Source organism: Micromys minutus (assembly GCF_963924665.1).
Source record: "Micromys minutus genome assembly, chromosome: 6".
Taxonomy (NCBI): domain Eukaryota; kingdom Metazoa; phylum Chordata; class Mammalia; order Rodentia; family Muridae; genus Micromys; species Micromys minutus.
Genome location: NC_137975.1, coordinates 1,924,603 through 1,946,893, shown reverse-complemented (window position 1 = coordinate 1,946,893; position 22,291 = coordinate 1,924,603). Strand labels below are relative to the sequence as shown.

Below are 22,291 nucleotides of genomic sequence, written 5' to 3'. Positions count from 1 at the left end.
GAGTTTCTGGGGGAAAAGGCAGGGTTGAAAGGAAGGGTCTCAATAATGTTTCTGGTGTGATAAATTTAACATGATCCCAGGATGCTTGTGTAAAATGCTGAGCAGGTACTTAGGATTCAGGAACTGTCACAAAGGACAAAGAACTAAAACCAGACTGTCCACATCCAATAGCTGCCTCCGGACAAGTGATATTTAAAGACAGGATTTCCAAATTAAACCACAGGGAACCATTGGTAGAGAAAGGAAGGAAAATGGAAGAAAAGAAGACAATCACAGAATAAGGGAACCCAGCAAACAGTTCTGCCTGGATTCCAGTTGTTAAAAAAGTTGCTAAACGATGGGTTTTCAGTGCTGAAAATTAAAATGAGTTTCAGAAAATAAAAAGCCTTTAACTGTGTTGGTGAAGGTCAGAAGAGCAATTTGGGTTGTGTGATCCCCTTCAAAGTTACAGAACAAGGGTAGGTTTTGAGCATTTATTAGATGCAATGACATTCAAACAGAGACAGGAAGTAGAATGGAGCTGACTGGCAAGAACAAATGTAAGAGATCTGGACTTCCCATAGACCAAGGGAAGAAAAACTAGATACAAAGAGACTCATACAAGTGTCAAGAGTGTGTGAAGAAGGGACAGGTGGAGGAATTGATAGTGTAAGGGCCAAAATGATGGAGCAAGGAACTAAGGCCACTGATCCTTCGGGGGAGGAGAGCTCTTAAAATAGAAAGAAAGGAGACACAATAAAATGTTTATCAGATATATTTAGCAGTCCCTTTTAGTACGAACTTATCGAGAAGTCAATAGATATTTGTCAAATAAACACACTATGAAACTGGAAGTCTACCTCTGCATAAAACAATCAGGGGGCAGCTTGGGACGGCAGCCAGCGCAAACAGCAGTCTGCAGTGGCTGCTGCGGAGATCTGACAGTTCCAGGAGGAACCATGTGACTCCTTCGTTGCTTTCTGTCATCACCTTGAGAATCCTGGAGACACGAGTGTTTAAAAGAAAAAACAGTGCGTCCTGTCTGGAAATTGAAGCAGATATAACTGTGGGTGCCAGGGAGCCACAGAGCTCCAAGTACAAGCTTAAGTGACACTGTGATGTGTGGGCTGAGCATGAAGTGACCTGAAGAGAAGCTAATGATCTGATTGTAAACAGAAAAGGTAGAAGGTCTAGAATTTCTATGCAAAGGACAGTCTGTACAAGTCCAAAAGCAGAGGTAAACATCCAATTTCATATTGCGTTCATTTGACAAATATCTCTTGGTCGCTCAGCGTAACAGGTCCTATACTTGGCACTGAGAATATGGCATAGAAGACAGAGACTAATCAGTAAAATGGCGTGTGAATGCATGCAAACTAACATTGAATCTTTGCCTTGTATTTGCTAGTATTGATTACTTTTGATAAAGATTTCAGCGTCGTTGTTAGAGAAGCAAACACTATTAAGGCTGAGTCCACAGTAAACAAACATTGGTTGTAGAAAACCTGGTGTGTTTCAACAGTGCAGCAAAAACTAATCAAGCTTGACAGAGATCACTTACTTTGCAAACAAACATCTTTTTTTTTTTACAAGTGTTGCCAACATGATCTTCCAATTTACTGTAACATTCCAGATTTTATTCTACAGATAATGTGTCACTTTTCAGAGGTGAAATGAACATAAATTATAGATGTGTGGGGAACATAGCACAGAATTTCTCAGACTTTAATGTGCTTGAGTAACATTTGGGGAGCTTTTGAAACCATCCATTCCTAGGTCCTCTCAGAGATGGCGATGGAGGAGGTATGCGGGAGGTTCGTGAATAGGATGTCTAACTGTCTTAGTCAGGGTTTCTATTCCTGCACAAACATCATAACCAAAATACAAGTTGGGGAGGAAAGGGTTTATTCAGCTTACACTTCCACATTGCTGTTCATCACCAGAGGAAGTCAGGACTGGAACCCAAGCAGGTCAGGAAGCAGGAGCTGATGCAGAGGCCATGGAGGGATGTCACTTACTGGCTTGCTTCCCCTGGCTTGCTCAGCCTGCTTTCTTATAGAACCCAGGTCTACCAGCCCAGGGATGGCTCCACCCACAATGGACCAGATTTTTCCCCTTGATCACTAGTTGAGAAAATGCCTTACAGCTGGATCTCATGGAGGCATTTCCTCAACTGAGGCTCCTTGCTCTGTGATGATTCCAGCTTGTGTCAAGTGGACACAAAACCAGCCAGGACACTAACCAAGCTTCCAGGGATACAATGCCTACCCCACTGATGCTGAGAGTGAGAGCTTGGAACAACCAAGATGATTGCCTTACCAAGACTAACACTTCACCTCACAGAGGCACACGAAAGGCTGTAACTCATCTGTCTTGCCCTGATGACAAAGGGCTGTAGCATTGCCTTTCTAAAGCTATTGTTGCCCATCAGAATTTCTCTCTCACAACCATTTCTTAGTGCCACCAGTGATCAAGGGAGCAAGCAGTGATCTCCCAGAAGAGGTCACTGTGCTGGTGAACACGAGTGCACAGATGGACTGTTCATCCAGCGGTAGCCCGGCACCGAGGATTTCCTGGCAAAAAGATGGACAGTCTTTGTTAGAAGACAAACATCATAAGTTCCTATCTGATGGCAGGATCCTTCAGGTAAAGTGGGGGAGTGAAATCTAATTTTCAAATAATGTTTTGTACATTGTAATAATTGACTTCCAGATCGTTAACAATATTACTCTATGAACATAATTATTTAGATCATTAACCATCAGCCATAGAATATTATTCTCTGCTATTTTTTTCACAATTAGAAATGACCACAGTGACATTTTTATGTAAGTTCTTCCAGAATGTCTATACATACACACACCTAAGTTTAACAACATAATCTTTGATTTAAAAAAAAACTATTGTTAGAATCTTTTTATTGCATGTATGTGATGATAGCATCCTAAGTGGTAAAGGCTCTCTAAAGATTAAGTCCATTCTGTGTTGGCACAGGCTGTGAGAAGTCCCCTCTGATCCATGTAAATGTACTGTATTGCTATGTGTCCATTGATATGTTCCTTTGTTTCCATTCATATGTTCTAAAAGAAAGTTGGGATGTATAGACATATATCAATTCTTTGGTTAGGATAGGTTGTAATTAAATTACTAGCAAAGTAATAAAAAATATCCTCTTGGTTCATAAATACAAGAATAAATGTGGGTCCATCACCAGACATTGGTCACAGAGTACTTTTTCTTTTATAAAAGTCAAGATCACTGCTTATAAACTTGAATTTTTTAAGAACGTTATCTACATTTGAATATATTTACTTGATGACTATACGGCCTGTACCAAACTGCTTAAATGGTTTTATGTGCAGAGCTGTACACATAAGATGCATAAATGGATTCTTAGAATAAAGATTCTGTTCTGTAAGAGCCAAGTATAGCTACATGAAACAAACCCCTTCAAATGTAACAACAGTGCAGTAAGAATTACTTTCTCTTGTGAGTTCTCAGCTGGGCTCACTTACGTGCCTGCAGAGCCTCCTGGAATCACCTACCTGAAGTCTTAAAATGCAACGTGAGTCAGTTTTGTTCCTCACCCTGCAGCAGGCAAGTCCTGCTTCCTCACACGGTTGTGGCAGAATTTTGAATAGAGTGAACAATGGTACAGGTAATGAACTCAGAAATATGGCACCATTGCCTGGTACATTCCTCCGACACGTGCCATTCACAAAGCCAGCTCTTAGGAGGAGATCCCAAACCACATTGCAGACTCACAGACAGGGAGGTGGGAAAATCATTTGGAATAATTTGTAGTCAAAATGCAACAGGTATGTGTTTTTTAAAACATCACCTTTTCTGATTGTAAGTTTTATAAATAAACGTGTGTGTGAGTGTGTGTGTGTGTGTGTGTGTGTGTGTGTGTGTGTGTGTGTAACTAGTGGTAAGCAGCCCTGTTGCTCACCTGGAATTCGGTAGAAAGAATGCACCTTGAGTGTTCTAAAAGGCCAACTGCTACAAGTTTCTTTATGGACAAATTCAGTTGCTATCTCTCCATTTTCCTTTAGATTCTAAATGCTCAAATAACAGATACTGGGAGGTATGCGTGTGTGGCTGAGAACGCAGCTGGGCGTGCCAAGAAAGACTTTAACCTCAATGTCCATGGTAAGAGCTCATGGCCCCAACATCTATGAGGCTCTGCTTGAAAAAGCAAGGAAACCTGGCTTCAGAGTACACGGCCTGTGTTCTGTGTTCTAACCTGATCTGTGTGGAGACTCATTCATGCACTCTCCTCTCTCTCCTTCCTCCTGCAAAAGCCAGCAGCAACTCCAGAATAGAAATCTTCTAGACAGCCCATTTTTATAATTATTTCATCCCCCAGGACAGCACGTCTCAAGTTATAGTTCGTGACTCCTTTGGCGCTGCAAATCAGATATCTAAATTATAATTCATAACAGTAGCAATATTACTGTTACAGAGTAGCAATGAAATAACTATATGACTGGGGCTCACCACAGCATGAGAGGCTGTATTAAAGGGTGGCAGCATTAGGAAGGGTGAGTGCCAATGCCTTAGGAGAAAGTGTGTATAAAAGACTACATGTCCATGTGAAGGCAAAGACAATCTGCTCATAGAAATGTCTTGTCCCTGGTCTTCAGTTGCAGTGACATTAGCCACACCCTTCAAGTGTGCAGTCTACTCTCTGAATGAGAAAAGACCATGTAGCATTAAATAATTCCTTTGAAAAATCATGCATACCCAAGTTGTGTTAAGTTTAAGCCTTCACACATAACAGACACACCACAATAATTATTTTACTAGAAAAGGGGGAGAGGAACTGGATGTTTATCATAAAAAGGCAATACAGCCGCTTAAAAAGCATGAATGAGAGCAATGAGAGTTACTGCTAGGTCCATTTTGCATAAAATTCTAGTTCATTCCAGTCATATGTAAAAAGGATCTTTTTTTATCATCTCAGAAAGCTTCCATTGGGCCTGGAAGGAAGGCTCAGTGGTAAAGAACATGAGCTACTTTGTAGAGAACCAGCTCTCAGCACCCACAATGCGTGGTGATCCCAACGCCAGCCGAATCTGATACCTCTGCCCTGCATGGACACCATACTCCCGTGTCCAAACCCGTGTCCAAACCCCTCCACACACAAATACGCATAATTAGCATTCTATAACGCAAAATGTTGTCTTCAAAAGTTTTCATTTGGCATGATAACATGTTGTTTTTAGTGTGATATATGAGGCATATTAAACATTCTGACACTTGACATTTATTTACATTCCCATCTTTATATTCCTCACACAGTTTATAATGCACACTATAGGTGCTTAATGAAGACCCTTAGATGTTCTACTGAGAAGCTCTCAGCTGGGCGAGTTGTTCATTGTTTCTAACTTTCTGCAGTGCGAGGCACAGAAGCTGAAGCATGCTGATCAATGCTGTGCTTCTGAGCTAGAGTCCCAGCTCTATCTGACCTGAACTCAGCAAGTATGAATCCACCAGAAGAATAAAGCAATATGGTTATTACAAAAGTACATGTTTTATCCATGTAGCACAATGTATATTTTTAAAAATAGACATTTTGAGGAGCAAGGGAGATGACTTAGCCAGGAAAACCCTTGCTCCACACGAGTTCAATCTCTGTCACCCACATACAATTCTACGTGCAGCCGGACATACCTGTGGTTCAAGTCCAGGAGACGTGGAGACAGGAGCCTGCCTGGGGCTAGCTGGCTATTGGTTTTGCTGAACTGTTAAGTTCCTGGTTACTGAGAGGTCACCGGGAGGCCCTAACTAAAAGGGAGATGGCGCAGTAACAGCAGTGCACTGTCCCTGAGCCCACGTTTCTGCATCCCTTCCCTGTGCGAAATTTCTAGTCTCCATACAGTAAGTGGCACCCTCGTAACTGATGGGTACCAGGTACTAAGTCAAGTGGGTTTTGCCCGGTTATGTCTAGTGATTATCTCAGTGCTTACAGTCTTTTGCTGGCTTTTATTTCCTCCCTCATAGATAAAAATGTAAGATTGAGAAACATGCCCCAAGTTACACCATTCACAGACGTGCAGCCAGTGTTCTACACTGGTGGTTTGATCCAAGGCATTGACGACTTAGTTGCTGTCTACTTAAGGATACAATTCCGGGTATAATCTACGATGAATTCCACATACCACTATACCAAGATCACTACCCATGCCTGGAGGAAATCTTACAGTCAGGATTACTGATAAAGTTATACATTCATACTCCTAACAGGAGCCAGGCCTCTTTGCTGTGAAGGCCACCTCTTCCCACCTCATACCTTCACTTTTTCCTCAAATGTCAACTGAGTCTTGACTTAGTGTGCTTTGCATGGCTTTGACCACAGAAATTAACTTTCTTACAGTTCTGAGCACTAGGAAGTATGAGAGGGTTCTAGAAGTGCGTGTTTTCTGACAAGGCCTCCCTTCCTCCTCCTTTGCCACCTAAATTCATTCCCACATCTTTGTTAACAATCACATCCATACAAGTGAATACATATATAAAAGGAGCAGTCTGGGTCTGCTTACTGTTGCCTTCGTGTGTATGTTCCCAAGGCTGACTGCTTGGTAGTGGAAAGCCTATCTGGGCTTCATCGTGGGAGAAAACACTAATTCTCTGTCTTTCAGCAATTCCTGACTGTTTGCAGATCTTCATCTAAAGATGAAGTCTTCCCTGGTCTGTGTTAGCATGTCAGCTGCCGTTGGAATTATCCCCCTCTTGTTCGGTAGCTATGTGGCTGATACTTCATGGCTGCAGCTTCTCTGTCGGGGCTGGAAGGCACAGACTCACAGCAGTCAGGATCCTCTGGCTGTTGAGCGCCCTCTCCCCTGTTTTCATGTTCTCCGAGCCTTAAGTGCAGGAGTTGTGCTACAGATACATCATCAGTGGCGGCTAGGAATCCTGCGGGTGACTGTTCTCTGCACTTGACTAGTTCTGGCTTTCTGTAACCATTCTCCTGCTTTAAAGAGGAGCTTCCTTGATGAGGGTTAGTGTGGGGGTGTCTCTTCTTTTTGTTAGATATTCTCTGTATTTACATTTCAGATGTTATTCCCTTCCCCCAATCCCATCCCCCTCCCCCTCCCATTGCCCCCATGAAGGTGCTCCCTCTCCCAACCACCCTCTCCCACCTCAGCACCTTGGCATTCTCCTACACTAGGAAAACGAGCCTTTTCTGGACCAACGGCCTCTCCTCCCACTGATGCCAGAGAATGCTGTCCTCTGCTGCATATGTACCTGGGGCCATGAGTCTCTCCGTGTGAACTCATTGGTTGGTGTTTTAGTCCCTGGGAGCTGTGGTGGGTTTGGTTAATTGATCATTTTGTTCTTCCCGTGAGGTTGCAGACCCTTTCAGCTTTTTCATTCCTTTCTCTAGCTCCTTCATTGGGGTTTCCTGTGTTCAGTCCTATGGTTAGCTGCAAGCATCCTCCTCTGTATCAGTATGACTCTGGCAGAGCCTCTGAGGAGGCATCCATATCTGGTTCCTGCCAGGAAACACTTCTTGGCATCAGCAATAGAGCATGAGTTTAGTGGCTGCATATGAGGTGGAGCCCCAGGTGAGGCAGTCTCTGGATGATCTTTTCTCCAACCCCTGCTCCTCTATTTGTCCCTTTATTTCCTCTCATGAGTGTTTTGTTTTCCCTTCTAAGAAGAATTGAGGCATCCACCTTTTGGCCTTCTTTCTCTTTAAGCTTCATAAGTGCTTTGGATTGTTTCTTGGGTATTCCAAGCTTTTTGGGCTAGTATCCGCTTATCAGTGAGTGCATACCATAAAGGACAGTAATACTAGAGAATTAGGGCCACACCCCCAGGACCTCATTGGACATGAATAACTTCCTCGAAGGGCCCAATTCCAAATGCAGCTTCCCTAGAAATTAGGGCTTGGCCTTCTGACTCTAAAGGACACTCTCGGTTCTCACTCCTTTCTCACAGATGACATTCACAACCCTTCTGATTCCAAGGCAGTATTTGAAAGTGGCTAAGTTCCTCTGATGCTGAGAGCTTGGAGGCTTCAGGCTTCATTTCCAGACATGTTTCTTCTAAAACAAGTGTTGAGACGTTAGGCAAGATGCTAAGCTTTCTTACATCTCTATTTGTGACGTTAAGAATTGTGTCTAGCTTGTAGGCAAATAAGTGTTCCTCATAGAGTCTGTCGACCAAGAAACCTGCAGCTCTATTTCTTTTTTATTTTTATATTGTTTATTTTATTTATTTACATTTTAATGTTATTCCCCTTCCCAGTTTCCCCTCCACAAACCCTCTATTTTATCCCTCTCCCCCAGTTTTTGTGAGGGAGCTCCCCCACCCACCCACTCTTAGCATTCTCCTATGCTAGGGTAACAAGCTTGCACAGGATCAAGGGCCTCCCCCTTCCATAGATGCCAGGTAAGGCAAACCTCTGCTACATATGCAGCTGGCGTCATGGGTCCCTCCATGTGTACTCTTTGGTTGATGGTTTAGTCCCTGGGAGCTCCAGGAGTCTGGTTGATTGATATTGTTGTTCTTTCTATGGGGTTGCAAATCCCTTCAGCTCCTCAACTCCTTCAGTCCTTCCCCTAATTCCTCCATTGGGATTCTTGTCCTCAGTCTTATGGTTGGCTGAGAGCATCCACATCTGTATTGGTCAGGCTGTGACAGAGCCTCTCAGGGGACATCTATACCAGGCTCCTGTCAACAAGCATTCCTTGGCATCAGCAATAGTGTCTGAGTTTGGTGTCTGCAGATGGGATGGATCCCCAGGTGGGGCAGTCTCTGGATGGCCTGTCCTTCAGTCTCTGCCCCACTCTTTGTTCTTGCATTTCCTTTAGACAGGAGCAATTCTGGATTAATATTTTGGTGATGGGTGGGTGGCCCTATCCCTCACTGGGGGCAGTGCCTAACCTCTGCGTATGGTCTCTACAGGTTCCCTCTCTGCTTTGTTGGGTATTTCAGCTAATGAACCTCTTGCTTCCCTGGCATCTGGGACTTTCTAGTGGCTACTCCCAGTTCCCCATCCCCCACTGCACACACCTCCATTAAATTTCCTGAGCCTCTGTTCCTCTCCCCAGTCTCCTCCCACACCTGATTCTGTCCCCTCTCTCTTCCTTTCTCCTCTTCTCTCCCTCTAAGGTCCCTCCGTCCCTCTACCTTTCATGATTATTTTGTTCCCCATCTAAATAGGACTGAATCATCCACACTGTGGTTTTCCTTCTTCTTGAGCTTCAAATGGTCTGTGAGTTGGATCATGGGTGTGTCTGAGCTTGGTGCCCAGTATCTTCGTATCAGTGAGTAGCATCCTGGATCACTGTTGATTGTGTTTCCCTCATTGTGAGGCCTCGCAGCATGACTGGGATGCATTAAGGATTCAAGAAATACTTAGCCAACGAACCAACACTGGAGTTAATCAATGGGTGAAGCAATCCAAACCACATAATGTTAAAAGAGAGTTTGCCTTCTCTGCATTTGCTTCCGATATTGTTTTCAACCTCAATGTTAACGTCATAGAGCAGATATAGTGCTGATTATTGCTTGTACTCACAGTTTCCTCTTTCAAACCAAGACCAACTTCTACTTTACTCATGGCTGTTTTCATGCCCATTCCTGCTCTGTGTCCTCTTTCCCCTCCACAGGAAATCACTAGAACGAGGACAGCGTCTGCTGTGGGTGTCTGTGTGGCTGATGCTATCGTTTTCAGTTTCTGAGACAGGGTCTCACTATGTAGCCCTGACTAGCCTGCAGCTCGCTATATAGACCTGCCTGGCCACAGATTCCCAGAGATCCACCTCATTCTGCCTCCCAAGTGCTGAAACGAAAGGCATCAACCTCCACACCTGGCATCCTTTGTGTTTTTGCTATAACGCATCAAGTCTCACGTGTGCATATTTTATGATGTTCATACACATCAGGGAATCATTCATTTCAATCTTCCTTATTCTGCTTTTTGTCTCTTCTACTCTTGATTTTTTATTCTTTGTTGTTTGACCAGTAGTGTTATCTATTTCTTGCCACGTTTGTTTCTCTTGAAAGTTGTATGGGTTTGCACTGCAAAGATAATCTGTATGATATGCTGAAATTCTAAAGTTAAACCTCCAAATTATTTTTGCCATGATAAGAAATAAAAATAAAGATAACCATGTCCCCCCCCCCCCCTTTGAAAAACCACATGCTTGGACTGACCACAATTTTTTTTTTTTTTTTTTACTTTAAAAACTGCAAGACACCCTTTCATTTCAGAAAAACATCTGATGGACATGTGCTTAATAATGTCATTAGAGATTCTAATAAAGAACAACGGGTATTTAACAGAGCCATTTGGTTGTCACTTTCTACAGACCACAAGGCATTAGAATAGATGGATCTGAAACTGTCAGCGTTCGCTTTTACTATATGTGCCGTACTTTCCAGTTCCTCCTAGTATCATTGGTCCTAGCCGTGAACGTCTCTCTGTGGTTGGTTTTCCAGTTCCTCCTAGTGTCCTCGGTCCTAGCCGTGAACGTCTCTCTGTGGTTGGTTTTCCAGTTCCTCCTAGTGTCATTGGTCCTAGCCGTGAACGTCTCTCTGTGGTTGGTTTTCCAGTTCCTCCTAGTGTCCTCGGTCCTAGCCGTGAACGTCTCTCTGTGGTTGGTTTTCCAGTTCCTCCTAGTGTCATTGGTCCTAACCGTGAGCATCTCTCTGTGGTTGGTTTTCCAGTTCCTCCTAGTGTCATTGGTCCTAGCCGTGAACGTCTCTCTGTGGTTGTGAACCATTTCGTCTCTCTGGCCTGTGAAGTTTCTGGTCTCCCCCCTCCTGATCTCAGCTGGCTCAAGAATGAACAGCCCGTCAAGCCGAACACCAATGTTCTCATTGTACCGGGTAAGGAGCTGTTAGGGTCGATATGTACCGTATAGGAGTCATCAACAAACTATGACATTACGGATTAGAAAAATTGGGGGCTCTTTAATATAAGTGGTAAATAGCCAGTGTAAAAACTTATGGGTTGTTTTCAGCAACTGGAATCTTCGTGAGAATGCACGATAGGTAGTTAGACATGTAGGTTGGTGATGCACGTATGCTAAACAGTGAGGGCTAGCATGAAGCCTCAGAAATTAAAGGTACTTGCTGTAAAAGCTCACCACCTGGATCTGATTCCCAGGACCCATGTGGTGGGGAAAAAACAAACCATTGACCCCTGCCTACTCTGGCATCTCGCATACATCCTCCAAAATTTAAATTTGTCAATGAAAAATAACATTTAAAAAAGAGTAGACAGTAGGCAACACTTCCCTGAATGGACAGATGGACTTCAGATGTCCTGCTGTCGCCTCTGCCTCACATGCATCTCAAGAAAGCTCTGAGGACAGCTCAGCAATTGCAGATGACATCATGTAGCACTGGCAAAAGCTGGACTTACCCAAGACGAACAGAAGCAGACGACAGAAAGTCAAACTATCACCACCTTTGTACTGTGGTAAATTTAAGCTCAGAAATCACTTGTCCAGTTGCTCAGACCCACATGACCAAAGGAGAAAAGTAACTCCCACAAGTTTTTCTCTGACATCCACAGATAAAGGAGCATTTGCACACATGTGCTTGCTTGTGTGCATGCATGCCTGCTGTGTGTGTACCCTTGCATGCACATGCAAAGTGCACACACACACACACACACAATGTAATAGCAACACAATAGAACAATCTCTATTTCTGTCTTTACATTCTGTTTTCCCCAGGAGGTCGAGCTCTACAGATCATACGGGCCAAGGTATCTGATGGTGGCGAATACACCTGCATTGCCATCAACCAAGCTGGGGAAAGCAAGAAAAAAGTGTCGTTGACTGTTCACGGTGTGTTTTTATTCTCTCCATAATATAATTTCGTTTCATTTTATACTTTCCAGCTAAGCAACCTGATGAGAAACTAATCTGAATCTCCCCCCCGCCCCCCCGTTTCCCACCTCAGTACCTCCAAGCATTAAGGATCACGGCAGCGAGTCTCTTTCTGTAGTTAATGTAAGAGAGGGGACCTCGGTGACATTGGAATGCGAGTCAAATGCTGTGCCCCCTCCAGTCATCACCTGGTCTAAGAACGGGCGGATGGTACCAGATTCTGCCAACGTGGAGATTCTAACTGGTGGACAAATGCTACACATCAAGCGAGCCGAGGTGCATCTTTGGTCCTTGTCTGAGTGCTGTGTCTCCACGGTGGGGTTGTGGAAGAGATGAATGGAAGAGCCCTATTCCCTTACCATGGCGAACAACGCTGTTCATGCAAAAGGGATGCCAGTGAACTTATTGTCACTGGAAACAAAGAAAGAAGCAGGGATTCTGAAGGTGCCTAGAAGTGGGGCAGTTGAGCGTAAAGATGACTGATCATTTAATCTACTCCTGAACCTTGTAATTGGTCATCTGTCACTTAATGGAGCACATACAATAGTATCTTTTTCTTTTAGGTGTCTGACACAGGCCAGTATGTATGTAGAGCTATAAATGTAGCAGGACGGGATGATAAAAATTTCCACCTCAATGTATATGGTGAGCATCTGCCTCCAGCACAACTCTTCCCAGATATGCAAATAAAGGGTCGAGCCTTGAATTAGCTTAATAATGGAGTGCGTTCTTCTTCTGTCTTTTTACAGTGCCTCCCACTATTGAAGGGCCTGAAACAGAAGTCACTGTAGGGACAATCAGCAATCCAGTGACACTGACTTGCGAGGCCACTGGGATCCCGCCTCCCACCATAACATGGTTAAAGGACCACAAGCCTATAGGTAACAACACGCTTGAACATTTTTGTGGTCGCCTTGTGTGGTCCTTTAATTTGCTACCTGTATAAGTGAGCAGGTTCTCAGTCTTGTGTTTATAGCTGTGGTTAGTTCGACAAAGCCTAATACCCTGAAGTATACGTTTATCAGGTAGACTGCTGAGCAAACATTGGCTTTGTTAAGGTACTGATCATCGAAGGAGGGCCTCACACAGTCAAGATGAGGCTACTACACTGCGCTTTACCCCAGCATTTCTAACAATTTTTGTCTTTTGTTTTGAGGCATGATGTCTAAGTAACCCAGGGTACACTTGGCTCTGCCTCGCAGCTGGGAGTAGAGACATGAATGCACCATTATAAAGGGATTTTTTTTTTATGTTTCAAAAAAAAAATATCTCAAATATACAAAGGGAAAGCTTTTAAGAAATGTGTGTTTGTTACATGAAGACGGTGACTTTAAATGCTATTTCTTCATCTTTTTTTCTCCTTTATGTCTTCCTGTAGAAAATGCTGACCCCCTGGAACTCCACCTTTTGTCTGGAGGAAGCAAACTGCAAATTGCCCGACCTCAGCGTTCACACAGTGGAAACTACACGTGTGTTGCATCCAATGTGGAGGGAAAGGCTCAGAAAAACTACTTCCTTTCCATCCAGGGTATGTTAGCCATACTGTAATCTGCCCCTTCCTTTTTCATATACCATTCACAGTACAAGGTGACCTGTGTAAAAAGAGACCATTGTCCGAGGTCACTGAAAATATTGACCCTTTTGTTATGCGTTTACCAGTGCGTTCTATTTTCATAGAAAAGCACATGAATCTGGGGAGGAAAAATAGAATTGGGGTATCTCTTTGATTTTTTATAAAAGTATGACATTTCTGTGATGTATTCTAGGTAATTGCAATTCTTTATTTGGCGTAATTTATCTTCATATTAAGACAATAAATCTACTCTTATTTTGATAGGAATGTAAGATTTAATTCTTGACATTATGCTATGATTTGATCATGGATGTGAGAATAAGTAAATTTCAAATAATCACGAATCTTTCAAAATTTTGTACTGAGAATAAGGAACATTAATTCAGAAAATATTTAATCACCAATTCCTTCTCGGTGGCATAGTGTTGAGGACCATAGGAAAAACTTCTGATTTTTGATTTTCAGCAAACCTCTGCGGTAGACATTGATTCTTGTTTCCTGACTTTATTCCATTTGCTAAAGAATGGCTAATAAATTCCACCCTGGGTGTTGAGTATAAGATATCTGTAACCTCCTGAAATTTGACTAGTGGTCTGTGCCATAGCCACTGATGCTCTGGGGATGCGGAGACAGAAAGGGAAGGTCGCTATGTGGAGATACAATGTCTTACTGGGCTGGCCTGATGTGGGGAAAGGCATCTGCCACTAAACCTGAGGACCTGAGTTAGAACCACATGATGGAAAGAGGGGACCAACTCCCACGGGTTGTCCTCTGACTTCTTCACACGCACTGGGGCACACATGCACTCACATACACAAATTAAATAAAATGCGATCTAAGACTAAAGAAAAATAAGTAAACTGCGTGCTTGATTATGCATAATCATCAGTAATAATTGATATAAATCATAAAGCATGCTAGTATGACCAAGCCCTTCCTAAAATTCATTTTAATATATTTGCATGATGTTTTACAACTACGGAAAACACATACATGTGGGCCCTAATTGTCTCAACAGTATCTAGTGACAAAGATTGTGGGACCCTTCTGAAAACAGGGAACTTCTGCTAGTTTGTTGCAATGATTTCTGCTTAACTAGATGGGCATTCAGAGGAATGAAACAGCCATGTTAGTAAGTGACTAATGGGTGACTCACCAAACTGCAAGGATCCTGACACATAGCCATGGTGAGTTAGTTTCCTGGTGTGTGTGTCCAGCCCAACTGCCAATGGCAGTAAATACGGGGTAGGGAAGCCACGGCAGATCGTCTCCTGTGCACAAATGTGAGCTGTTCCTGGCGTATCTCTATAGTTCTATAGAACAGAAATCTCAATGGGGTCATTTCTTTTAACATACGTATCTGTGGCACCCAGTTGTTTTGCCTAAGTGTGCGTCTGTAGTACATGCGTGTCTGGTGCCCAGAGCCCAGAGAAGGACCTGGAATTACAAACAGCAGTGAGCCATGTGGGTGCTGGGAGCCGACCCTGACCTTTTCAGCATTGCTAATAACTTTGGTGCACAGCACAGGTGACTAGATAGAAAAGCAGGAACCACGGGAGCTTGACACGCACATGTCCGTCGGTTTCTCAGAATAAGTAACAATTAGACAGTAGACAAATGAGTAATATGCATGCTTTCCCTGAGACCACACCTAAGGTTTAGAATCCTGATGGACCTATCCACTGGGGCTTAATCGAAGAATGATTCCATTGAGTTACCTACAAGATAAATGTGTCATCAGTTCCTGGGACTGACAGTTGCAGGAACCCCATGAGCACTGATTCTGACTTAGAAATGGATGCGCAGGTAAAGGCACTCACCACCAAACCTAATGACCTGACTTCAGTCCCTGATGTCCACATAGTATGAGGAGGTAGCCAGCTGGCACACGTTGTTCTCTGCCCTCCGAATAGCTGAACACAGCGGACAGCATGCGTATGTGCACACAGACGAGAAAGAAATGCTGCGGTCACATTCATTAGCACGTGTATCCTTATGCCTTCCTAATGAAAGCCTTATTTCTCTAAAGTCCCTCCAAGTGTTGCCGGTGCCGAAGTTCCAAGTGAAGTTAGCGTCCTTCTCGGGGAAAATGTAGAGCTGGTCTGCAATGCAGATGGCCTCCCCACCCCTCATCTTCAGTGGCTTAGAGATGGAAAACCCATAGTGGATGGCGAGGCAGAACGAGTCAGGTATGTTTAAACCAATGCTTTCATTATAAAGTATGTGGTCTTCCATGGTGCTCTGGTCTCACAGAATGCCCTAGATTTCACACAAATAATACCAATGTCTGCTCTAGTTTGATTTCTATTGATGCAATAAATACCAGGACCAAAAATATTTCTGGGAGGGAATCATTTATTTCATTTTATACCTTAGCATCTGTCATGAAATAAAGTTGAGGTAGGAAGTCAAGGCCAGAAGCTGTGGGGCAGGCACCGGAACAGAGACCACGGAAGAATGGTGCTCACTACCTTGTCCTCATGGCCTGCTCGCCTTGCTTCCTTATACAACCCAAGAGCACCTGCCCAGAGACTTCACACATCAGTCAGGAATCAAAAAAATGCTCCGATAGAAATGTCTACAGGAAAATCTGATGGAGGCATTATTCAGTTAGAGTTCCCATTTCCTGGCTATATATTGGCTTGTGTGGAGCTGAGAAAAACAACCAGCACAGCTCTGTGTCATTAGACCTTAGCTATCATTTATTTATTAATAGAAAAGAATTAACTTTTTTGAACTTTGAGTATAGAAACTCTTTTAGATAGCTATCTAAAGTTTAGTGTATGTGTATATGTGTGTGTTTGTGAGTGTGTATGTGTGTGTTTGTGAGCGTTGGGGAAAGATAAAGAGGGAGAGAAGGATCCTTATTCATCAATTCAGATTATAATATCAGACACCAATTCATTAAAATATTATGCAACAGCTGACATTGAATGTATATATTGAATATATATTAATATGTCATTGAGTCATAGCTTGACTCCTTAACGAGTCCATGTCATAAAATAATTAATTCCTTCCCTGCTAAAGTCAAGCCAACAGCATCTCACAAGAGTTGTCAATATTCCTAGCTGTGGGTTTTTATCTAAAGTTATCAAATGGCATGAAGGAGGGTTCGATGGACTAATTATGAGAAAAGACACAATAGCATCATGTTCCAGTTCACGATTTGTTCACATCTACTGTGAGCTGATCCGTATTTCTCTTTCTACAGAGGTGAATAGCAAAGCAATCGGTGTTTCATGTGCCTTGCACAAATTTCTCCAGAGAAACAATCTACAGTCTCATAGAGATGTTCTATCACAAGCATATCTACACACATACACCAGAAAAATTATATGCATAATTATTCTGTACTGTCAAACTTATCATTTTATCCACTATTGTAGCAGTTTCTCTTCTGGTCAGTGAAGTGAATCCAGAAAACTTAAATACAATAAGCATCCTTTTCCTTGCACTTGTTTTATATTAAAATGTAGTATTTGTCCCCTTTACAAGCCTGAGTAAGCTGCCAGATAATGTTTTCAGAAATATTGGGCATTTTATTTCTGTTACGTGAACAAATATGATTAATTGGCAAGTGTTTAGTTATTTTCATAAGTGGATAGTGGGACGCTGGAGCCCTAAAGCTCATAAAGTTGCTTTGTGTTGGCTCCACCTGGCTAGTGACTCCATCACCATCTCACGGTGCTGCAGATGTCTAGGTAGAAGGATTTATCAAGGTGACCCCTTAAATTCATACAACTTTAAATTTCATATATTGAGAAAGATATAACCGCATTCAAATAATAGATATTCAAATATCATCCTCAAAATGTACCGATGAAATAACCATTCTTAAAACAGTTGTAGATAACATTTTAAACACCCTAAGGCATAAAATGTTCTGTTTGATAATTAATGGTGTGGAGAAAATGAATAGTGTAATAATCTTAACTTAGATATATTCTATGACCTAATTTCATATTTATTATTTACTCTTATGTGATTCAAAAGGAACACTTTAGCCATTTGAAAAAAGTTCAGAATGTATGTATGTATATATGCACAGTCATCACTGTGTAAGTAAATAATACTATTTTTGTTCCTTATATAAAAGTATCATTATGGTATTTGTGGTTAATTTTTTATTCACATTTTCAGCTCACCATGTTTTTTATTTTACACCAGAACTTTCAAATTTTCATTCACTAGATAGCGCCTGTTTGTCACTAAGATAGAACGCTCTAAGGCTGGGACCTCGGTCATGTTCCTGACCTGACTGTCTTTGCTTTCTTCTACTGAGAAGGTTATGAACATGGCTTTCGTGTAATTCTAGTTTCCTGAGTTTGGTTTGCCATCAGCTCCCATGGTTCTGACTTCCATGTTTCTCTGCACTTGTGAATAGGGTCAAGTCATTCTATTCAAGGGCATTATGTTATGATGGTGTGTGTTCTTCACAGGATACAATCAAGTTGCATGTGAGTTTTTCAGATCCCATCCCTACAGTGCCTCTGTCCTGACTTTTTCCACAGGGTCACCCCAGATGGCAGCACATTAAATATTTACAGAGCCCTCACATCTGACACGGGGAAGTATACATGTGTGGCTACCAATCCTGCTGGAGAAGAAGACCGAATATTTAACTTGAATGTCTATGGTAAATACACAGTGCCAACAAGTTTTGACTTTGCAAATTAAGACTCCACTGATAGGTTACGGGTGACTGGGGTATTTACGTGAAATCTAACGGCCATGATACTTTCTTTTGGGATACAAAGCAGAAGCAAGAACAAGGAAGTGCGAATGATCTGAACTCATCTCTCTCTCTCTCTCTCTCTCTCTCTCTCTCTCTCTCTCTCTCTCCCTCCCTCCCTCCCTCCCTCCCTCCCTCCCTCTCTCTCTCTCTCTCTCTCTCTCTCTCTGTGCACTGCACAGTTCCACCTCAAATCCGAGGCAATAAAGAAGAGGCAGAGAAGCTGACGGCTCTGGTAGACACATCAATAAATCTTGAATGCAAAGCCACGGGGACACCCCCTCCGCAGATCAGCTGGCTGAAGAACGGCCTACCTCTGCCCATCTCTGCCCACATCCGCTTGCTGTCCGCAGGGCAGGTTGTCAGGTTAGACCGTGTCCTGTGTCCTTCCTTAAGTGCGAATGATAACGGTGACAGACAACACTTAGGACACACTCTGCCCTAAGCTTTGCTGTCCTGCCACACCATTCGGCATGCGTTCAAAGGGGAGATGAGGGACCGAACCTCGAGTGGCGTTGTATTCTTATTTAAATGCTTGTTTCATAAAGGTGTTTTCATTCAATGGCTTTTGAGAGATGGATTGTTATTGAGTTTATATTTTTAGGTGTCTATTTTAAGCCTGGTATTACATGGTAAGATGGGAGGTGGTTAGGGATGCCCCTGGGGTCCCATGTACCCCTTTTCTGTTAATGTGTTTGAAAAGATATTCGCTCTAGCGATTATGTTGTGGTCGTAGTGATCTGCCATTACTGCTGTCACCTCTCTAGTCACCTCTATGCAAAACCCTTGCAGTTGGAGATTTTGTGATAGTGATCACAAGTTTCATGTCTCAGGATTTTCAGTATTAATTTTTTCCACTGTCTGTGCTGTGGGTAAGTCATAATTATCTTATTTTCATGTGTTAAAAGGAGTGATTATGAGATGCTGGGTCCTGTTTTGCAGGATTGTGAGGGCTCAGGTGTCTGATGTTGCTGTATATACGTGTGTGGCCTCCAACAGAGCTGGGGTGGACAGTAAGCACTACAGCCTCCACGTCTTTGGTATGTCACAGAAATGACTCCACTGCCCCCCCCCTGCAAGTTTAGAGCGTTAAGCAGCATGCCTTTGGAAACTGACTTTCCCAAAGACTTATAAATCCAATGTTCCTCTGCCAAAAATACCTGGTGAAAAATATCTCTCCACTAGGGAAGACTGTGTTTACTTCAACAAGGAGTCTGTAATTTTTTGTTAACACTGTTAAAATTCTCATCTAATACAGAATTAATTAGATGCAGGAGTTTTTTTAATTAAAATTTTGACAGTATCACATTTCATAATGATTACAGACCACTCCCCTAGACCTCCCTCTCCTATATTCTTAACACCTGGTTACCACTTTTCCAAATCTCTTCTCCATATTTCTGTCTAATGTTTCGGTTTGTGACCCACTGAGCCTGCCAAAGCTGTCTTTGCAATCATGAGTTTGGGGCTATCCATTGGAACCCGGTGGGCTCTAAAGATAAGGGTTATTCCTCTTCTAAAATCTGTCAATAATCAATAGTTAGTGGTAACAGATGTGGCCCTAGTAGCCCCTGTGGTGGTCGACAGGGCCAGATCGATTACTGACTAGGTCTGTCTTGTATGGGTTCCAGGGTATTCAGCAGCAGTTGCCGTGAGTTCATCATTGCCCTGGTTACACCGAGTCTTGAAGATAGTGTTTTTATCTCTTCGTCTTTGCCTCATCTTACATGTGTCCCAGATATATCAGTTTGTTCCTCTGCCGCTGCCATAAAGCAACTTGGAAGCAGAACCACAAAGGCATGCTTCTTCCATATACAATTAGGGCCAGCTACCATGGGCTGGACCTTCCTACAGCAATTATTAATCAAAGAAATGTCCTCCTACAGGCATACCTACAAGCCAATCTAATGGAGGCAATTTAATTTGAGGTTCCCAAGTGTCTCTAGTTTGGACAAACTAACCAGAATAATGCCTCTTTTTGTGCAATGTCCCCAGCTCTTAAAGGAAGTTGTGTAGATGACTTGTGTAGAGGGACAATCCCCAATGTATCCTCAGCTTCTTGGGCAAACATGAGTCTCTGAATTCATCACTGTCCCCTTCAAGGAGAGGCTTTTCTAACTTGGGGTGATAGAAACTTCTGTCATCGTCAGGGTGGCAGAGATTTAGAAGGCAGTGCGAAGTCATTTAATTAAACAATAGTGAGTTCTCCATGCGGGCCCACAGTCTCCTCTGTCAACAGTTTGTAACCAAGAACACAACGCCAGACATAAGTTCCTTCCAACAGGCCTTAAATCTAATCAGAGTAGTGGGTAAACCCTACAGCATTGGTGCCACTGTTGCACTGGTGGCTAGAACTTGCCCAACAAGTTGGTGTTTTCAATTTGGAGGATCCCAGCTGAGGACAGCTGCTGCCCTTTTCATCCCCGGAGCCTGCTCTGTATCTTCCAGAGCTCACTGCAAGTCAGCCTGTAACAAGGACGCTTTCACCTCGTCTCTGGCTTGCGCTTTCTCTGTCTTGAAACAGAGATGGGTGCTACCTGTAGTGATATCGTATGTCTACACTAGTTCTGTGGGCCACCAAGAAGACTGAAAAGGGCAGGATGGTTTTCGAGGCCTTGGTGCATACCTGGCCAATGGCTGTGGTGGCATTCCATTTCTAGGACTGGGAATTGTGTTCAGTGTCTGCTGTTTCTGGGAGCACCATCACTTAGCCATGCAGGGAGCACCATGAGCTGTTTCTAGGAGCACCATTACTTAGCCATGCAGGGAGCACTGTGAGCTGTTTCTAGGAACACCATCACATAGCCATGCAGGGAGCACCATGAGCTGTTTCTAGGAGCACCATCACTTAGCCATGCAGGGAGCACCATGAGCTGTTTCTAGGAGCACCATCACTTAGCCATGCAGGGAGCACCATGAGCTATTTCTAGGAGCACCATCACTTAGCCATGCAGGGAGCACCATGAGCTGTTTCTGGGAGCACCATCACTTAGCCATGCAGGGAGCACCATGAGCTGTTTCTGGGAGCACCATCACTTAGCCATGCAGGGAGCACTGTGAGCTGTTTCTAGGAACACCATCACATAGCCATGCAGGGAGCACCATGAGCTGTTTCTAGGAGCACCATCACTTAGCCATGCAGGGAGCACCATGAGCTGTTTCTAGGAGCACCATCACTTAGCCATGCAGGGAGCACCATGGGCTGTTTCTAGGAGCACCATCACTTAGCCATGCAGGAAGCACCGCAAGCTGTTTCTAGGAGCACCATCACTTAGTCATGCAGGGAGCACCATGGGCTGTTTCTAGGAGCACCATCACTTAGCCATGCAGGGAGCACCGTGAGCTGTTTCTAGGAGCACCATCACTTAGCCATGCAGGGAGCACCGTGAGCTGTTCCTGGGAGCACCATTACTTAGCCATGTAGGGAGCACCACGCCATCTCTCTTGTGCACTTGGGGAGGCAGGCAGGGAGAGTTGGGTTCTACATGGCTTGTTCATTTTGGTTAATCTACCTCAGCTCTCACTCTTCTCTCCCCACCTGCTCCTGCCCAGGTCACCCCACCCTCAAGACTCCCCTCTGTACCACCCCTCCTCCCTTTTGCCACCTTGTACTTCATGTTAAACAAACAGAACAAAAGTTTTTAAAATAGTATTTCAGCCAGACAGAAGTTTTTCTGTGCATGTGCACATACAAGAACAAAACAAAACCAAAAAAAAAAAAATTTATTTTCTAACAACATTAGCAACTCATTTAGGAACACATTTGAATAGATTCATTCACATTCATGCAATAGGGCAGATTGCTGGTTCACAGGTTTCAATCCATTAGAACATCTCAGGACAATCTGAGTTGCTAAGAACTGCACTGTGGTGTTTATAAAACGTGCTCCGTTTGTTCTTCATGTAGTCATTCAAAGCGTCATAGTGAATCATAGACCTGCCATAGCATCGTAACAAATCAAAAGGACAATGCTAGCAAGCTGAAAGTGTTACCAAAATATAATGCACGGTTTTTTATATTCAGTAGCAAATTTTAAGACTTCTTTGCAAATGTGTGGAAGATGAATAATTAGCCCCACCAATAAATGGCTTACAATAAAGTCAATTTATTCTATGCTCTTTTAAAATACTTTGCTTCACTGAATATAA

General features: G+C 43.2%; 1 protein-coding gene across 1 annotated transcript in view; it reads left to right on the top strand.

Annotated features, from left to right (window-relative positions):
• The window catches only part of HMCN1 (hemicentin 1), a gene marked incomplete at its 3' end in the record, with an annotated part of 402,129 nt that overhangs the window by 298,892 nt on the left and 80,946 nt on the right, over window positions 1-22,291 (top strand). The window contains exons 56-67 of the mRNA XM_080917798.1: window positions 2,438-2,625; window positions 4,035-4,131; window positions 10,663-10,824; window positions 11,679-11,792; window positions 11,908-12,110; window positions 12,398-12,479; window positions 12,584-12,715; window positions 13,213-13,362; window positions 15,437-15,596; window positions 17,922-18,046; window positions 18,325-18,508; window positions 19,085-19,182. Of these exons, the coding sequence (XP_080773924.1) occupies window positions 2,438-2,625; window positions 4,035-4,131; window positions 10,663-10,824; window positions 11,679-11,792; window positions 11,908-12,110; window positions 12,398-12,479; window positions 12,584-12,715; window positions 13,213-13,362; window positions 15,437-15,596; window positions 17,922-18,046; window positions 18,325-18,508; window positions 19,085-19,182 (1,695 nt within the window). The remainder of the gene's footprint in view (window positions 1-2,437; window positions 2,626-4,034; window positions 4,132-10,662; window positions 10,825-11,678; window positions 11,793-11,907; window positions 12,111-12,397; window positions 12,480-12,583; window positions 12,716-13,212; window positions 13,363-15,436; window positions 15,597-17,921; window positions 18,047-18,324; window positions 18,509-19,084; window positions 19,183-22,291) is intronic.